Source organism: Scardinius erythrophthalmus (assembly GCF_964197995.2).
Source record: "Scardinius erythrophthalmus genome assembly, chromosome: 19".
Taxonomy (NCBI): Eukaryota; Metazoa; Chordata; class Actinopteri; order Cypriniformes; family Leuciscidae; genus Scardinius; species Scardinius erythrophthalmus.
Window position 1 is genome coordinate 28044009 of NC_138239.1, and position 17434 is coordinate 28061442.

Genomic DNA, 17434 nt, shown 5'->3' on the forward strand with positions numbered 1-17434 from the left:
ATTAATAAAATTAACAGTCAATCAGTTAATGGAGACTGCAAAGATTTGATATGCTCTAAAAAGGATAGCCAAATTCCTTCATAAAGACTGTATACACATAGTCTGTCTGTCTTGTTTCTAAGTTTTCTTTTTGCTTGTAATCAAAGTTTGAAATGTGATTAATCTTGGAGCGGTTCATGGTTTGTCTTTATTGAAAAATACTTCCAGGAATCAAAGCACCTTAAAGTGTTTTTATTTGCAGTGCCTTTGGGTGACATAGGGTGTATTACATCAGTCTTCATATCCATTTATTTTGAGGTGCTCTTTTTTGCAGGAGATGCTTGGAGAGCTGTTTACCCCAGTGGAGACACCAGAGGCTCCGAACAGAGGGTTCTTCAAGGGCTTATTTGGAGGCGGCGCTCAGTCCTTGGACAGAGAGGACCTGTGTAAGTATTAATCTGTCATTTACACGTACAATATGCTATCAAAGTTTCTTAAATCACTAAATAGAAGAAGCGTTCTAATGTAAAAATTCTGATTGTTGATAATTATTTTGGCTGATATTTATACTGTTTTCATTCAAATGTTCATTTTGTCCAATATCCATGTCCATTTTCAATCAAACTTTTAAAAAATGTAATAATAAAACATTTCAATGTACAGTACACTTAAACACGTTTTAGATATCTCACTAATTAAAACACCTGATTAAGCTAATGATCTTTTTTTGAATATGTAGACATCTAAAACAGAGGTTCTTAACCGGCGGGCTCAGTGATCCTCCAGGGGGGCCGTGAGATAACTTAAAATTAATTTAAATATATGAATATAATTCATTATTTTTATTATTAATATATTAAATAAAAAAATTAACAAAGCACCACCTCTCTTGTACGTCTTCTGTGTTTGTTTTGGAGCAGCCCAAGCCATTTCTCATTGCGCTGTGAGAAATACAGACTGAACTGCGGTTCAAAACACCCAACCGCTTCATGAATTTAGGATACGCAAATAACATCTCTCAGTTGGATAATGAAAACCAGTGTCGCTAATAAAGTGTTGATGGATGACGATTGTAATGCAGGTTAATATGAGGCACTAAGGCATGTGCGAATCCGCAAACAAATCGTGTATGTGTGCTCTCGGCTCACTGATCGCTATAACAGCATATTTCTGCATGAACAGTTCAATATATGTGCGTAGTTGTCAAAATTAATCAAATTAATCTGTTTCATAACGGATGTTCTCCGAGGAAGCTTACTTGTAGAAGTTTGTGAGGATCAGTGGTGTTTACGGACACGTGCATCAGTCGCTCCAAACACAGACAAAACAAAATCATGTTCTGTACGATCAGCCCCTTACGCCTGTCATTCAGAAAATGTCAGATTGGACTGTGAATCTAAAGCGCTTCTCATTTTGCAGATGAAGAAAACAGTGCAGCGTTTAAAGGTCATTTCTATTGATTGACATCAAACATTTTACCAGAATTTCGGTTCTGATGTGTGAATTGTATCTTAATGGTAAAAAGACAGAGCACTGTTGCTTGTGTGAGCAGCTCAATTGTGTATTTACCTGAAAAGTGACAGGTAATATCTGGTAATATTATAATTTGCCATATTTATTGTGTGAAAGGACCTATTGATGGCAAAAAAATAACCTTTTTTAAGAGTGGACAATATAATGAATCTCACAAAAAGATTTCCAGCCATATTTCATCCCAAAATCAAATGAAACCTATTTTAGGATTGGGGTTTTAGGCACAATACGATTTTTTTATTTTTTTTATTGTGACATTATTTTCATGGGAATTAAGCAGATTTCACTCCAAATTCTCATTAATGTAATGCAGAATTTTTTTATTCTCATGTATTCTACTATATCCTATATACATTTTTCTATTTTATTCACACGTCTTGATATTTTATTAGATTTAATTTGTTCTATATTATATTTTTTATTTTGTGTGTATGTCCATAATTCCTTGTTGGTTCTGTTTCTGGGATGAGCAACTAAGAAAAGCATTCCACTACATTACATCATATGTATGTGACAAATAAAGAACAATAACAATTTCAGCATTGTTGTTATAAAAACCCTACTTTGGCAAATACTCATTTTAGGTGTGTCTTTTCATACTTTAAAACTGATACGGTCAGAAATGTGCCTAGTTTCAAGATCTCTCGTTTTGTTCTGGTCTACAGTTGGAGAGGTGACTGCTGGGAAGGCTTCACGCAGCCTGGCGCAGCACATCCCAGGTCCAGGTGGCATGGAGGGCATGAAGGGGGCGGCGTCAGGTGTGGTGGGAGAGTTGGCACGGGCGAGGATAGCTCTGGATGAGAGAGGGCAGAAACTAGGCGAGCTGGAGGAGAGGACAGCAGCCATGATGTCCAGCGCAGACTCCTTCTCCAAACACGCACATGATGTGAGATGATCACTTGCGATTCAACATGCAAATTTCATGCAAAATCAAGCAAGCTTGCTTTTTTTTTTTTTCTTGTTTCCGCAATTGTTCTGCAAAAAAATGCTAACCTGAAAGGGGGGAAAGCAATATTATTTTATTTTTATTTTACCTTTATTTTACCAGGAAGTCTCATTGAGATCAAAAATCTCTTTTACAAGAGAGACCTGGATATTAGCTAAAAAAAATAAAAAAACTGTACACGTTCAAGTGTCCTGCCACTGCATTGCAGTGAACTCCATTGTGGTTTGCAAAGTGTTTTAAAAGGAAAGAACATTTCTGTCACAAGGCTCATTTGAGCGACAGATAGGGTAATATTTAATATTGAATGATATCTCCCAATCATTCTTCACGACATACACTTGCCTATTGCTATTTAAACCTGTTGCCTTCCAAAAGGTGCTAGAGAGACACAGCTGGGTCCTTCCTGCAGTTTGGTGGAGTTTATATCCCCATTAAACAGTACTGCAATATTTTACATAAAATGTTAATCAACTTTCATGCAACATGGTTTATTTATGCATAGATGTACCCCTAATAACAAAAAGTCATAATGACTAGTACTTAAGAATCATTGATTTAATATTTTTACAAATTCAAAGGCAAATTCCCATGTTCACAGTCATCTTTTCTCAACTTCACTTTGAAATAAAAGTTTTGAAAGGTACTGTATATATTTATAAATTAGCAATTAATAAGTATTAGTATTTATTCAATTTATGTATTAGTATATACATTTACATATTATATACATTTCTCTTTGACATAAAATACAATATTTTTTTAATGTGTAAAATCATTAAATTAGTTTTATGTCCCTCAAACTTGAACATGAATATATGGACATGAAAATGTTGATTTTTTAAAATAGATTTTATATATCTATTAAAATTCTTCCTAAATGTTAATCTTCTGCTAGCATGTTGTTCTTTCCTAGCTAGTATTGGGCTTTATTGGTTTAAAATGTCCATCCTGTTACACATTGCATTGTGGACAAAGTCCATAGAATTCTGACTACAATAAATACATTGTGAATGATTTACTGCCATTGTGTGAATGAAATGTAATCATGTAATCAATAAAAAAAGTTACTTTTTCATTGATTACATGATTACATTTCATTCACACAATGGCAGTAAATCATTCATAATTTAATGTTTCTCCCTAATTCTTCTTTTTTATGTTTTAAATGTTCCTTTCTAAAAAAAAAAAAAAAAAAGCCTATTGGTTATATTAGACTAGCCACTAGTCAGGTGGCTATAATTACATGGAAAATTGAGAGGCCACACAGCATTTGACCACTGGATTTACAGAAATCTCTTATATTTTAAGGAGTGTTTTCTCAGGATTGCAATCAACCCCAGAAAAACACATTATTTTAATTGTCACTCAGTGAGTCATTGAACCATGTATTGCTATGTCTTTGGAAGGCATTTGTCTTTCAAATACATTTTTGTTATAGTTTTTGTTATTTTAAAAAGATTTCAATTTAATTATTTATGTAATTAATGCATGTGAGACCAGAACCACAATTTGAGTAATTAACTTTATCCTAGCAATTACTTGGTTTTGTTTAACTCAGAAACATGAAATGTGAATGTATCTGCTCTGCTAAAAAAAACTAACTTTTAATATATACAAACATACTTTAAAATTAACTTTAATTTTGTAATTTACCCAGGTTTTTTCAAAACAACCCAGCTGCAGTTTGATTGATATTACTTGGAATGCTCAATAAAAATAAAAATAAACATGATTTATGAAAATGAACAAGAAAGTACTTGCAAATGACCTCTTCTGTTGTAAATGTCCCAATTGGGAGAGGGTGTGCAATTTTCAAAGAGTTTAATTAAATGTTCATGTTATATATTTTGGTTACATTTGTGAGTTAATAAAAGCGTAACTGGTTGTGTGAACATAATATCTAAATATCGATCAATATAGCCCTGAATCGAATCGAATCGTAATCGTATCGCAGAATTTTTTGAGGTATCGGCAAATATCGTATCGCTGGCTGAGAGAATCGATATCGTATCGTGATGAACTGTCCGATTTACACCCCTGTAATTAAAGGGTTAGTTCACCCAAAAATGAAAATTCTGTCAGTAATTACTCACCCTCATGTTGTTCCAACCCCGTAAGACCTACGTTCATCTTCGGAACATAAATTAAGATATTTTTGATGAAATCTGAGTGGTGGATCACTTCTTCATAGGCTTCTAAGGGACCGAAACTTGCTGGCCCAGAAAAGTTATTAAAGAGATCGTAAATATAGTCCAAGTGACTCCAGTGGCTCAATCTTAAGTTTATAAAGCGACAAGAATACTTTTTGTGCGCAAAAACAAACAAAAATAACGACTTTATTCCACTATTCATTTCCTTCTCTCTGGGCCTCTAGTTGGTTCACGTAGTGTTTTTGCGTAGCGCGTCTGTGTTACACGTCACCACGTAAGCTCACTATTGGCCGACGCTGATCATGTGTGTGATGCGTGATGACGTGCAACACAGACGCGCAGCGCAAAAACACTGACGAGGCCCAGAGAGAAGGAAATGAATAGTGGAATAAAGTCGTTATTTTTGTTTGTTTTTGCGCACAAAAAGTATTCTCGTCGCTTGATATACTTAAGATTAAGCCACTGGAGTCACTTGGACTATATTAACGATCACTTTAATAACTTTTCTGGGCCAGCAAGTTTCGGTCCCTTAGAAGCCTATGGAGGAGTTAGACAACTCTAAGATTTAATCAAAAATATCTTAATTTGTGTTCCGAAGATGAACAAAGGTCTTGCGGGGTTGGAACAACATGAGGGTGAGTAATTACTGACAGAATTTTAATTTTTGGGTGAACTAACCCTTTAAGTGTTAACATGTAATTGTACTCTCACTGTCACTGAAACTAAATACATCATGATCATTGGTGGGTTTTCACTGCAAAGCAAGAAACACAAAAATGCTGCAGATACAGTATCACCACAATTTTTGAGAAAGCGGCAGCAAATTCAGACATTTTAGGCCACAAAAATCTGAAAAGCTCCTGCTGGGACTGATATTTGCTTTAGTTGTGTTGATATTGAGTAGGTTGGTTGGCAGTAGTAGGCAGGCACTAGGTTTTGAGATGCCAAACGATATTTGTGTTGGATAATTTGTTTCACTGAGGGTAAACCATCTGTCTTTCTTCACCAGATAATGCTGAAATACAAGGACAAGAAATGGTACCAGCTCTGAGGTCCCTGCAGGGAATCAGCGGACCTTCCTGTGAAGACAGCAGATCCATCATCTCTCCTCCGTTTCTTCTTTCTCTTCCTGTATCTCTCTCTCTCTCTCTCTCTCTCTCTCGCTCTCTCTCTCTCTCTGTGATGTCCAGAGACTGCCACTCTCGTCACGCGGCATTGCCTCGAGCTGAGGAGCTGCGGAAAGACAAGAGGAGACAGGAGGGGAAGGAATGGGACAGGCGAAACGCATCAGGGCGGGATTTCCTTCTCTTCTCGGTGGCAGTTGAGTTTTCCTCTCCGTGTATCTTGTCTTGGAGTTGGGAGAGGGGGTCCGTCACTGGTGCTGCCCCCTGTCTCATACCTTCATCCGCCACGCTGTCATTTTCACTGCCATTCTATCTGCAAAGAAACTACAAAAAAGGATTGTGTGAATGAAACGGGTCAGAGGGACACACAGCTGACAGAAGGAGGTCTAATGTCTGCATTGCCAAGCTTAATGCTTCTGATAATCTGTCACTAGAGCAAGAAAAGATTGCATGTCTAGTGATCTCATTTAGGAAATTAGTGCTTTTTCTTGTTTTTACGAATTAGAGTGAATCTCATGAAAATTTCAATATGAAGAATCAATATTTTGCATAAAGGAAATGCTAAATTTAGGAGGCAGGTGTGTTCTTTAAGCAAAACATTTCTTGGTCATTTTGATTTTAGGGTGAAACGTAACCTAAATTTCATGAGATTCACTCAGTAGTCATGTTAGCTATGGAAAAGGCCGGATTGTCTTACATAAGGTGTGATGAAGTACCATTTAATTTCACTTCTAAAGGGCTGGAAGTTGCTGTATTTACGACATATCATGTGATTATTTTGCCATATGAAATTGCAGACAGGCCCGGGCAGTGAAGCTGATCTGATCGTGCATCATATTGTTGGTTCTTTCGTCTAAAGGACGTGTCGGTTTACACTGATCAGGTCTCAAAAGAGCTTTTAGGGAAGAGCTCTGACTTTGATGTACACTATACGCTGCGCTGACACTGGAGAACGATGTTCATTTTAAATGTATAAAGATGTAAAGAACGCATAGGTGAATCTCACAGAAACATGTCTGGCTCATATTTCACCCCAGAATTAAAAAAGACAAAATATTTTGCATAAACAAAAGGCAGAAAAAAATGTAACAGTACAAATATTTCATTTAAATACATTTTTTTTTAACCTTTTTTTGCTCTACGGAACAAAAATGTGGCTAATGCAAAAAAAAATTTTTGCTTCGTTTTCTGTAAACAGTCTAATTTCGGATTTTTCCGATTGTTGGCGGTGAAATGTGACCCTGACATGCTCTCAACCGTTTACACCTGTGTGAATAACTGCTGAATGTTTGCTGGTTGTATACAGACAGAGATCCGAAGAGCATCAATTATTTTTGTTCTAAAGGAGGGAACGCGAGCGAGAGTTGGGAAGTGTGAGGCATGATCTCGAATTATGTGCCTTGTGATGATTGACATGTCAGAAACCCTCCTACGGACGAGAGTACTGAATCTTCATATGCAAAACAGGTTCCTCTTCCCCATTTCCCACGATGCAAGGAATCTGGCGGCTTATGGGGGACTCAGTACAGCACCGGGTGACCTCCTCATCCGAAGTACACGACGAATGGATTTTCTAAGAAGCCTTTTTGGATGGACTAAATGCATGAGTTTGTCATCCTCACAGAGAGGTGAATATATCTATCTCTGTGTTTGTTGCTGCAGTGGAAGTGACCACTAAATGTTCAATGCAACTCATACTCTCGATCAGCAGCACCCCTCGGACACGTGTCGTCGAGAGGGGGTTACCTTCTGCCTTTGCTTTGCGACCCATGAATATATGCTAACCTCGACTCGTGTGCGTATACGTGTGTGTTCGTGAACATACATGTGTGCAAGAGTATGTGTATGCTCACGTTTATATATAAACTAAAGATACAATATATTTGAAAGCATATGTTTTCTTTAAGTGTGTTTTCTTATTTATGAGGTGCAAGAAATTGCTGCTATTTGTGTTGAATTCGGGGCGTCCGTCAAATCTGTCGACGCTCGTTGTTTTCCTTCTGTTTTGTTTTGTTTGTCTCATTGCTGCCAAATGTTGTAAATATGAATACTTCTGAAGACAAACTTGAGAGTGCTGGCGACGCAAAGTGATCTGACTAGACCAAAAAGAGTTGCTTTGCTGTGGAAGTTTTTCTCATGTTCCTTATAATTTAAAACATAAGTGTCATGACACACACACACACATATACACATATATGGCAAACCACTCCTTCTGTTGCCATGGTGTTTGTGTAAATATCTACCAAAATAGCCATTTTCAATGTTGACCAACTGAAAATCTAATCCAGCTTGCTTCATATATTTTTCGTGTGGTCTTGCACTACATGTTTAATATTATAATGACATCAGAGTCATTTTATTATTAATATTTTTGTAGTTGTTCTTTGTTTTCTTCAAGAAGGACCAAACTAAGACAGATGCTAAGTGTATATGAGGTGGCTCACACTCTCAGATTTGTCCTCGTTGCCAGTTTAATGATATAATTTCAGATATTTACAAATGATTACTTTTTTTCTATTATTTGGAATGAAAGGGCACATTTTAAGATACTTAATAAACTGGTTATGTATATATTCTCACTGAATCAAACATGAAACCTTTTATGGTGAGCCATCTGCTTAAGGAAGGAAAGACGACCTGAAGAATCTGATGTCATTGGCTATCTCTGTACTGTCTGTCCTCTGATTTCTCTTGCACAAAAGGCAGCATGATATCGTGTTTACAAACTTGAAACATCCATATACATTATATTTTGGCTTTTTTTCTTTAGTCCTGCTGGTGAGATATATTTCCTCTCTTTTATTGGTTATTATGAAGGCGAGAATACTCACAGCATTGTTCTTTGAGTTTCCATGAACATCATTTGAACATGCCTAGCTGAACTCCTGAAGCACTGTCCTTGAAAAGGCTCGGTTCTTCTAGGAGTTCTCGGGTTTGATTCTCCGTGAGGTTGTAGGTTCTCTCATCAGCCGACTTCTTGTACAGTTTTATTAATCAGACTTTCACATGAATGTTTGTCTTAATCTGCTGCCACCCAACAATTTAGGAAACATGTTTATAGACATAACTGTGCAATGGAAAATAAATGTAACAGAAAGATTTATTTCCAGCCGTTTTGATTCCACACTTCATTTAGCATAATCTGGCCACTAGATGTCACAGGTTTACAACTGTAGTTGATTACACAGATATTTTACCCCTTAAAATAAATATAAGAAATAAATGTATAATCTAAATAGAAACAAGAAACTTGTAGAAATATATATATATATATATATATATATATATATATATATATATATATATATATATATATATATATATATTAATTGTGATTATTTGCATCTAACACTATATTGTTTATATAATACACACACACACAAACAAACACACATGTAGGCTATATACATATTTATAGATACACGTAGGCCTACACACACACACACACACACACACATATTTGTACACACACACATGAAAAACACAAACCTTTATGTTAGATGTGAATAATGACATTATTGACAGCCTTAACCAAAGTCAGTTTCAATGTTGCCTTACCATTATTTCAAGTCTTAGAAATGCACTAAAGCTGATATTTTATAGCAATTAGTCATTGATTTAACATAAAAATGAACAAACTCCTTTTGTTCCAACTCAAATTGCTACCATGACTCTTATTTTTTACTTATCTCAGTAAAAAAATACTAATAGCTTAAGCCTATTTAAACAATAAAATGTGTGTATAAAATTTCAGATAAAACTGTCAAAATCAGCCTGTGTGTTCTTTATTGGGCGATTAGGCCATTTGGGCAACTGATAATGCTCTGTTCATAAAAACTGGCTGTTTTTTTTTTTTTTTTTTTTGTCAGCCATTAAACAATATGTAATGTAGAGAGCACTTTTACCTCCTCCGTTGGACTGACGGTCTAATTAGCGCTGCAGTTCCTCATACGGCCTGCAGGGGGATCCAAAATCAACCAGAGCAACTACGAAAGGCGCATCAAGGGGAGGGAAACTTCAATTTAGCGTCTAGCGCTCCGTTGAATTACTTAAACTCTCAGTCTGCCTGGAACGGTGCTCAGTGGCAGCTGCATCTCCTTTGTTTTCCCTTTTCTATGTTTATTTAAGGATCCGATCAATGGAAAATAAACCGACGCGCGGAAGAAAGCGACTCTCACTGACACTGGATACGAACGGCGTTTCAGACAGTGATGATCTGATGCTCTGAGGTCCAAAGTGAATCTGCTGAAAGGAAACAAGCGTCCATCTCCAACTTACAAGCTGTGAGACTCCAAGAAGATCGGATATGTTATGAAATATACACTTTTACGACGGGATTTTAACCATTTTCGTATGCCAAACCTTGTATTCATTTCATGTCCGATATGACAGGGCAAGTTATCAAGGTATTGAGGTAAATTTGATGCACTTTAAACTTTGTTTACATTGATGCGTATGAGATTTAGTACTGCTATTTATTCATCTGTTTGTGGGAATGTAATCGTTTTTTCTGCCTTTTGGTCGTGAATTCAGCACTGGAAAGTCTTGTTTACTAATGATGGATTGACATACAGCACTGAAGATGTGAAGAATGTATCACATGGACTTTGGGAATGTCCAGTGATTTGGGAATGATGAACAACGGACCCACTATCGTCTATGAGTGGCTGAAAACCCTCCAGCTGTGTCAGTATGTGGAGTCCTTTATTGATAATGGGTATGATGACCTGGAGGTGTGCAAACAGATAGGAGACCCTGACCTGGATGCCATCGGTGTCATCACACCACACCACCGGGAAAAGCTCCTCCGGGCCGTGGAGAGACTCCGAGATGAGGACAAGAAGGTGGCACCAGGACTGTATTTCACACTGGAACCCCTTCCACATGGCACATACCCGAACACGCCTCAAAATAGTGAGAGCAAACAGAAATGCACCAAGTCATGGGTCAATTCTACCTGGGACAGTCCCAGGATTGGACTCTCCAATGAAACCAAAGCACTAGAGAACCACAAGGAGCCGGTGGTGTATCCTAAACTCAAGCTGAAGATAATGATAAGGGATAAGCTGGTGAAGGATGGAATAGACCTGAGCAAAATGCCCTACTCGTACAAAGTGAGTGCTAACCTTTACGTCATTATTGTTCCTGTCACATCACCTGAAAATGTTTGCACAATCTCTTTGTTTTGCAGCAGAGATGCTGAGCTGACATTTTATTCCTTCCTTGAAAGGTTACCGGTTGGCTTGAAATTTACCCACCTTGTGTGTGTGTGTGTGTGTGTGTGTGTGTGTGTGTTTAGTCTCGTTTTTGGAGTAATAAACGTCCAAGGGAAGTTGCGTCTGCAAAAGGCCTTGTAAATGTCATCTATTATTATATTTTATATTATATATTATATTTTCTGTCAATGGTTGACAAGCATCAAGCAAATTTAATGATAGCAAATAGGATGTACACACAATTTCTGTACTGAAATGCTGAATTACCTTATAATATTTACTCCAGATTCGCTTAAACATTTGGCCGATTCTAGGCTGAATGCCCAATTATGCTTTTTGACCCATGCTTAAAATCTCAAAAAGTCCAATTATTGTTGCTTGGAGTGGCAGCACAGTGGACATGGTATAGTTATTAGGTATCACATTGTCTTGACTGGATAATTTGCTTCTATAGGTTGATCTCAATCCAAAGAAAAGAGCAGTATGTAATATGATGCAGAAGTGTTTGTCATGTACTTTAACAACATTTCCCAAGCATCTCTACATGTCAATAAAACTGCTGAGTAATCATAATCTTATTTCTAACATCTTGTTGGTCAAGTGTAGTATTGTAGTCCCATGTTGTGGCATGCTTGATGCTTCGCAAGACGGATGATTTTATCCAGCCGGAGACGTTGGATTATTAGACAACCTTAATTGAAGTCGTTATTCATTAGTGCACTCCAGGGCTTTGAGAGCAGGCGAGTCTCCGCTCTAATCGATAACCCATGCAGAGAGCAAGGACTGTAATCCATTATCTACACCGAATGCTATTAAAAGAGTTATTTACTGTACAGTTAACATCATCTGATGGTTAAGAGCTTTTAAATAATAGGCAGGCTAATGCAATGCACGTTTAAGGTTTTAGAAACATTTCCTCAATTAATTGCACTCTGCTGATTCAGATTTGGATTTATAGAAGTGATGTTTCATTAAAATGATTTTATTGTGCAGTGTGGATTAAACTGTATAAAGCGCAAACAAATGCTTATAATGTTTGATCATTTCAAACATTCACTGTTTATTTGGCTTGTTTTCCAAATAAAGTAAAAATAGACATCCTTAACTAGATGTATACTGTAAAATGAAAATAGCATATTAACATTTGTTTTCATAAAATTTATTCCTAATTAATTTTTTTTTTTTTTAACTTTTAGGAAGTAATTTTTTCTTGTTTTTATATAATTCTAACAATTTAGTGATATCCATGCTTAAAACAATAAAAATAAAACTTAATTCAAGCAGACTAGACTTTTTATTGTGTACAATTTTGATGTTTTTACCGGAAAACAAGACAAAAATACTAGGCCCTAATATTTATTGAGAAAATGGGTCTCGTTCACAAAAAATTGTGTGAATTTTTTGTATACACATAGGAGAACTTATCACGATAACTTGTGCATACGCACATGAATTTGTTCTAAACCTTGTTCGAACATTAATGATGGAGTTTTCTAAATGAGCGACTGCGTGCCTGAGGTCAGTAATTTGCATAAAACAGACCCAAACCATGTCCATGTAAGGCCTTTTTTGCACACCCTTTTCTTTCGTCACTCTCAGCAAACTAGGAGCTTTCTAAAGACGTGTTCTCACCTAAAAAGATAGAGCAAAAAGCAAGATCCTCAAGCAATTCCAAATGTGCCATCCTCAAAACAAGTTCAAATGCAATAAACACCTGTAATACAGATTACAGGCTCTGTAAAGTCTCCTCCAGCACATCCCAAAGACTTTCAATAAATTTAAGGTCAGGACTCAGAGGTGCCGATTTGTGAGTGAAAATGATTCTTCACGCTCCTCCCAACCATTCTTTCACAGTTTGAGTCTGATGAATCTTGACATTGTCCTCCTGGAATATGGCCATGATGTGTCTTCCTACATGGATGTTTAAGAAATGAAAAGCTACACACTCCATCAATTAGAGTTAGAAGAACTGTTGCCAAACATATAACATGCTAGAAACATAATAATCACTGCAATAATGATCCAATGATAGACTCTTAGGGTGTGTTCACACTTGGCATGTTTGGTTGGATTAAAACGAACTCTGGTGCGATTGCTCTGTTGGTGCGGTTCATTTGAACAAGTGTGAATGCTGCCACCAAACCCTGTTGCGCACCATACAAGCGGACTGAGACCGCTGAAAAGATGAGTCTCAGTCCGCTTCCAAATGAACTCTGGTGCGGTTTGATGAAATATGAACTCAACGTGGACCAAAGACATGTAAATGTACCAAAAACAGGAAGATGCGACCCTAAAAAGGCCAGAATGGTCAAGCATACCGTTTTTTTTCTTGTCATAGTCATAATGTTGCCCATTACAGTTCGGTACAGGCTTCAGAACCGCGTCTCCTCACAGCCAATCTTTGTTTGTGTGTGTGCTGGAGGGATTCCTGCCACTGTTTTGACACATTTTATAAGCTCTCCACGAGTTCTCAGCTGGTCAAAATACCATCATATGTCGGCTATGCACATAACACGAGTGCATTTAGCCCAGAACACAGCATTGTTTTGGATGTTCGGTAAGTTCCGTCGCAAAATAGGCAGTACGTCATAAAAGCCGACCAATCCAACACTATCTCACGACCAAGTCGTACGAATTCGTACGAGTGATAAAAAGGTGGGTAATTCGTATGAATTCGTACAATCTCACTCGTACGAATTTGTACGATTTGTCTAAACCCACGTGATGGGTAGGTTTAGGGGCGGGGTCAGGGGTAGGTCATTCGTATGAATTCATACGAATTGGGCAATTCGTAAAATAGCCTATGTACGATTTAGCAAAAATCGTACTTATTTGTACGAGTAAGGTCGTATGAATTTCTACGAATTAGCCACCTCGTTGAATTGTTACGAATCAGGTTTTGAATGTATCCCTATGCCTTTAGGTTTGGTATCTTTTGGTTCGGTGATAAAAATGCCAATCTGAACGCTAAGCGGACCAGGACTAAATGTTTTTTTTTTTGGTCCAGACCAAACTAACCAAGTTAACCGGACTACAAATGTGAACAAATTCTTAAGCATTTGCCTATTTATTTTGGCCAGGCAGTATATTGATGAATTATGTTTAAGATTAAATATTTTGCCTATTTAATGTCATCTTAACACGTTAGACCGTAAGACCCCCTAGAATTTTTTTGCATACGTGTGATTTCAGTTGTCCCTACATTTTTTTCATAAATTTGGAATGAAATTTAAAACAAAACGTATTGATGAATCATGATTTTTTTCGTGAAAACATTGATTTCACACACAAAATATCCGGAATGATAACCATTGTTTTTTGCACATTTTACAGCCTCACATTTTATAAGTAACAATTCTAAAATAATTTGAATAAATTAATTTTATTACAATGCACATGATAAACAGTCTTCATTAGCAGACTGGGATTTAAACAGTGCACCATTCAGCGGCGTATCGACCTGTAGCAGAGCGGCTCTTGAGCGGTTGGTTGTCATGCCTCTGTCACTGGACTCCACCACCGCTTCTGTTCTCGTCCGAGTCGTGTTTCCATTCTGCTGTCTTATCAGCACATTTATCTGCGACGAGTCTCTGGTGACAGATGGCTTCATCATGCTTTGAGCTTAGAGAGCCATTTAATGTCTCATGTGATGCCAAAGTCCTCATTATCATTACTGCCATTTGCATTTGTAAAGAGTGGCCCACTTTTAAAATGTTTTCACTTGCTTCCTTGGTTTCACAGTATGTGAACTGCTGCCTCTCAAATTGTCTTGCAAATTAAGACGAATTTATACTGCAGCTAGCAATGTAGTGCGCTTGAGCAAGCTTGTTTTAAACATGTATTTGTGGTTTTCCAGACTTTTTCTAAAGCATACCTGTGGACTGAGAAGAATTTGTTAACATCACATTTAGGGCTTAAACAAATAGTTCACCCCAAAATTATTTACTTACTCTTATTTTTCTTACTAAATGGAAATGGATTTTTTTTCTTCTTTTGAAGAATATTCTTGCAGATCCTTTTACAGACACATTTCATATTGACCGTAAAATGACAGTCGTCGTCTTCGCCAAAGCTCTGAAATCTTATTTGTGTCCATGGTTAAAAATTGTCTTTAGAAGTCATTCCAGGTTTGACGTCCAGGACAGCAAACGTCATTAGCCCTTGCATATGTCATAAATACAATGATTATGCCGAATGAAGAATGATATTTGAAAACTATGGTGAACATGTTTATTAAACAAGGTCTTTAAATGTTGCTCTGTGCCTCAAACAAAGCTACTTGGGTAGTGCATGAGTCATATGAGCGCCTTTATGATATTTTTATGGTCCATTTTTTTTTTATTTGACAGATGTGGTGAGTGTGAGTGAACTGTGAGTGAAATTTCTCTAAAAATTCTCCTTTGGTATTCTATGGAGTGACAAAGGCCCTGTTTACACCTGATATTTTGGTCGATCGGATCACAAGTAGACGAGGGAGAAACACACCCGTTTACACCTGGTATTTGAATCTGTCTCTTTTGTCCACTTTCAACCACTTCTGTCCTGATTTCTTCTATAGGCGGAAAATATATGGGCTTTTTCAGATCTTTCGATCTAATGGATGAAACAAGCTTGTGCAATTTACATATGAACGTGAAAGGAGACAACGGAAAAAAATATGGAGAATAATGTTTAAGCATTAAGTCAGTAGGCGGAGATTAGCCGTCTTTTGTGGCTGTTCAACCATGTTTTGACCACATGAGCGTCTACACCACGAAAGAAATTCAGTCGAATGTGTTTTCGACTACCTCTGGAAGTGGTCGAAAGTGGAAAATGTTTTAGACCCTGTTTACACTGGTATTTAGCGTCAACCACTTGTGATCCGATCGACCAGTCGACTCACATATGATGTACAAAAACTAAGGGTGTCACGATTTCGATTTAAAATCGAAATCGATCGAAATTAATGCTCAATCTCGATTATCGAATCAAAATTTTTTATCGTTGATGCTGCCACGCCCCATATGTCACGTCACCTCGGCTTGCTTGCCTGTAATAGGTAAAACTCCTTTTCTCGAGAATATTGAAGCCTTTATTTTAAAACGCATTGCAGCTGCACAGCGAGAGCATCATAGCTCGTCTGAGCGAGCTGATTGTCTGTGCTGCGGCAACTGCACGAACCTATGGCGAGTTAGCAGTGGCGTGCGGTTCAATGAGAGCGCTTGGTACCTTGCTAACCTCGAGTGCGCCAATTTGGACGCGGCTGAAGTGTATAAATTCAGAGAAAACTCGCCAAAGGACTTTAGGTTTAAATCGACTGAAGCGAAGTACCAGATATGAGCGAAATAGCAAGGCAAAGCAGAACTCGTTCCCTTATCTCTAAGGGAACCGAGGTTACGCACGTTCTCTCATACTGCGTTGCAAACGCTGTGGGAACCCAATTTAAAACGCCATGCTATTCGCCTGTGACTGCTCTGAGGAGTCCAGGGAGCCCCGGGACTGTAATAGGTTATATTGTTTAAGTTTCCAATTGATTGAAGATATAAGTTATTGTTACATTATGTTGTGAAAAAACGTTTTAAATTTGACAATGTAGTGTGTGGTACATTGCGAACAAAGGTCAGATATTATTTTATTGCATAAAAGTCTAAAAATGGCATAGCTTGTGCTTTCAATTATTTTTTTTTACATCGAGAATCGAATCGAACCGTGACTTTAGAATCGAAAATGTAATCGAATCGAGGATTTGTAGAATCGTGACACCCTTAACAAAAACGATTTAGCAACAGCCCAGTGTGCCGACAGCCCACCTTGATCCGTAAACGAGATTTGGAAAGCCAAAACAACAAAGCTCCAAAACACAGCTTAACCAGATTAGTGGCTTTGTCAGAAAATATAATTTCAACAATATAGCTCAGAAGGCAAAACAGCACGTCAACAAGCTGGGCGATTTGAAGAGATATTAATATAAAAGGTGAGGGATGAGTTATGCAATGAAGTACAATAGGGTTAGGTGTGAGTAGTTCAACCTGAGCAATTTCCTAAAGCATAGTATGGTATTAACGCACCATAATACCAGTTGTAAACAGGGCCAAAGTGAGTAGAATCTAAATTAACTATACCTCAACATTTGTGTCTGGTGAAGTAGATCATGTATGAACTTGATTGTAAACGCTGCTCTTATTCTATCTGACCTGCATTACGAATGGAGATGCTGTGCTGGCATATGCTTAGATGAAATGCTCTTTTCCAAACTACACTGTCAGAAACAGGGATAGAGTAGGAGTCCATTTCTGTCCCCCAAGGTACAATCTACACTAACGTACCCCATAGGGCTTATTATTGGACCTCAAGGTATATATGTACCTTTTTGAGGGTCAAAAAGCATTAAAGGGTACATGTACCGTTTCTTTTAAAGGTTGAGGTAAAATACTGTACCCTTGAGGGTACAGCCCCAGTGACAAGCCATTGTACCCCTAAAGGTACAGTTATGTACTTTATTTTCTG

The 17434-nt window shown here is 37.4% G+C and overlaps 2 protein-coding genes across 6 annotated transcripts in view; both read left to right on the plus strand.

Moving 5' to 3' along the window:
• Positions 1-8834, plus strand: part of stxbp5b (syntaxin binding protein 5b (tomosyn)) — a 46697-nt gene extending 37863 nt beyond the window's left edge. For all 5 annotated transcript variants that reach the window (XM_081347465.1, XM_081347467.1, XM_081347466.1 and 2 more), the window contains 3 exons: positions 314-425; positions 2178-2398; positions 5618-8834. In XM_081347465.1, coding sequence (XP_081203591.1) covers positions 314-425; positions 2178-2398; positions 5618-5659 — 375 coding nt within the window. In that variant the 3' untranslated portion in view covers positions 5660-8834. The remainder of the gene's footprint in view (positions 1-313; positions 426-2177; positions 2399-5617) is intronic.
• An 853-nt stretch (positions 8835-9687) lies between these two features.
• sash1b (SAM and SH3 domain containing 1b) overlaps positions 9688-17434 on the plus strand; it is a 109628-nt gene continuing 101881 nt past the window's right edge. The window contains exons 1-2 of the mRNA XM_081394559.1: positions 9688-10146; positions 10266-10846. Of these exons, the coding sequence (XP_081250685.1) occupies positions 10346-10846 (501 nt within the window). The 5' untranslated portion in view covers positions 9688-10146; positions 10266-10345. The remainder of the gene's footprint in view (positions 10147-10265; positions 10847-17434) is intronic.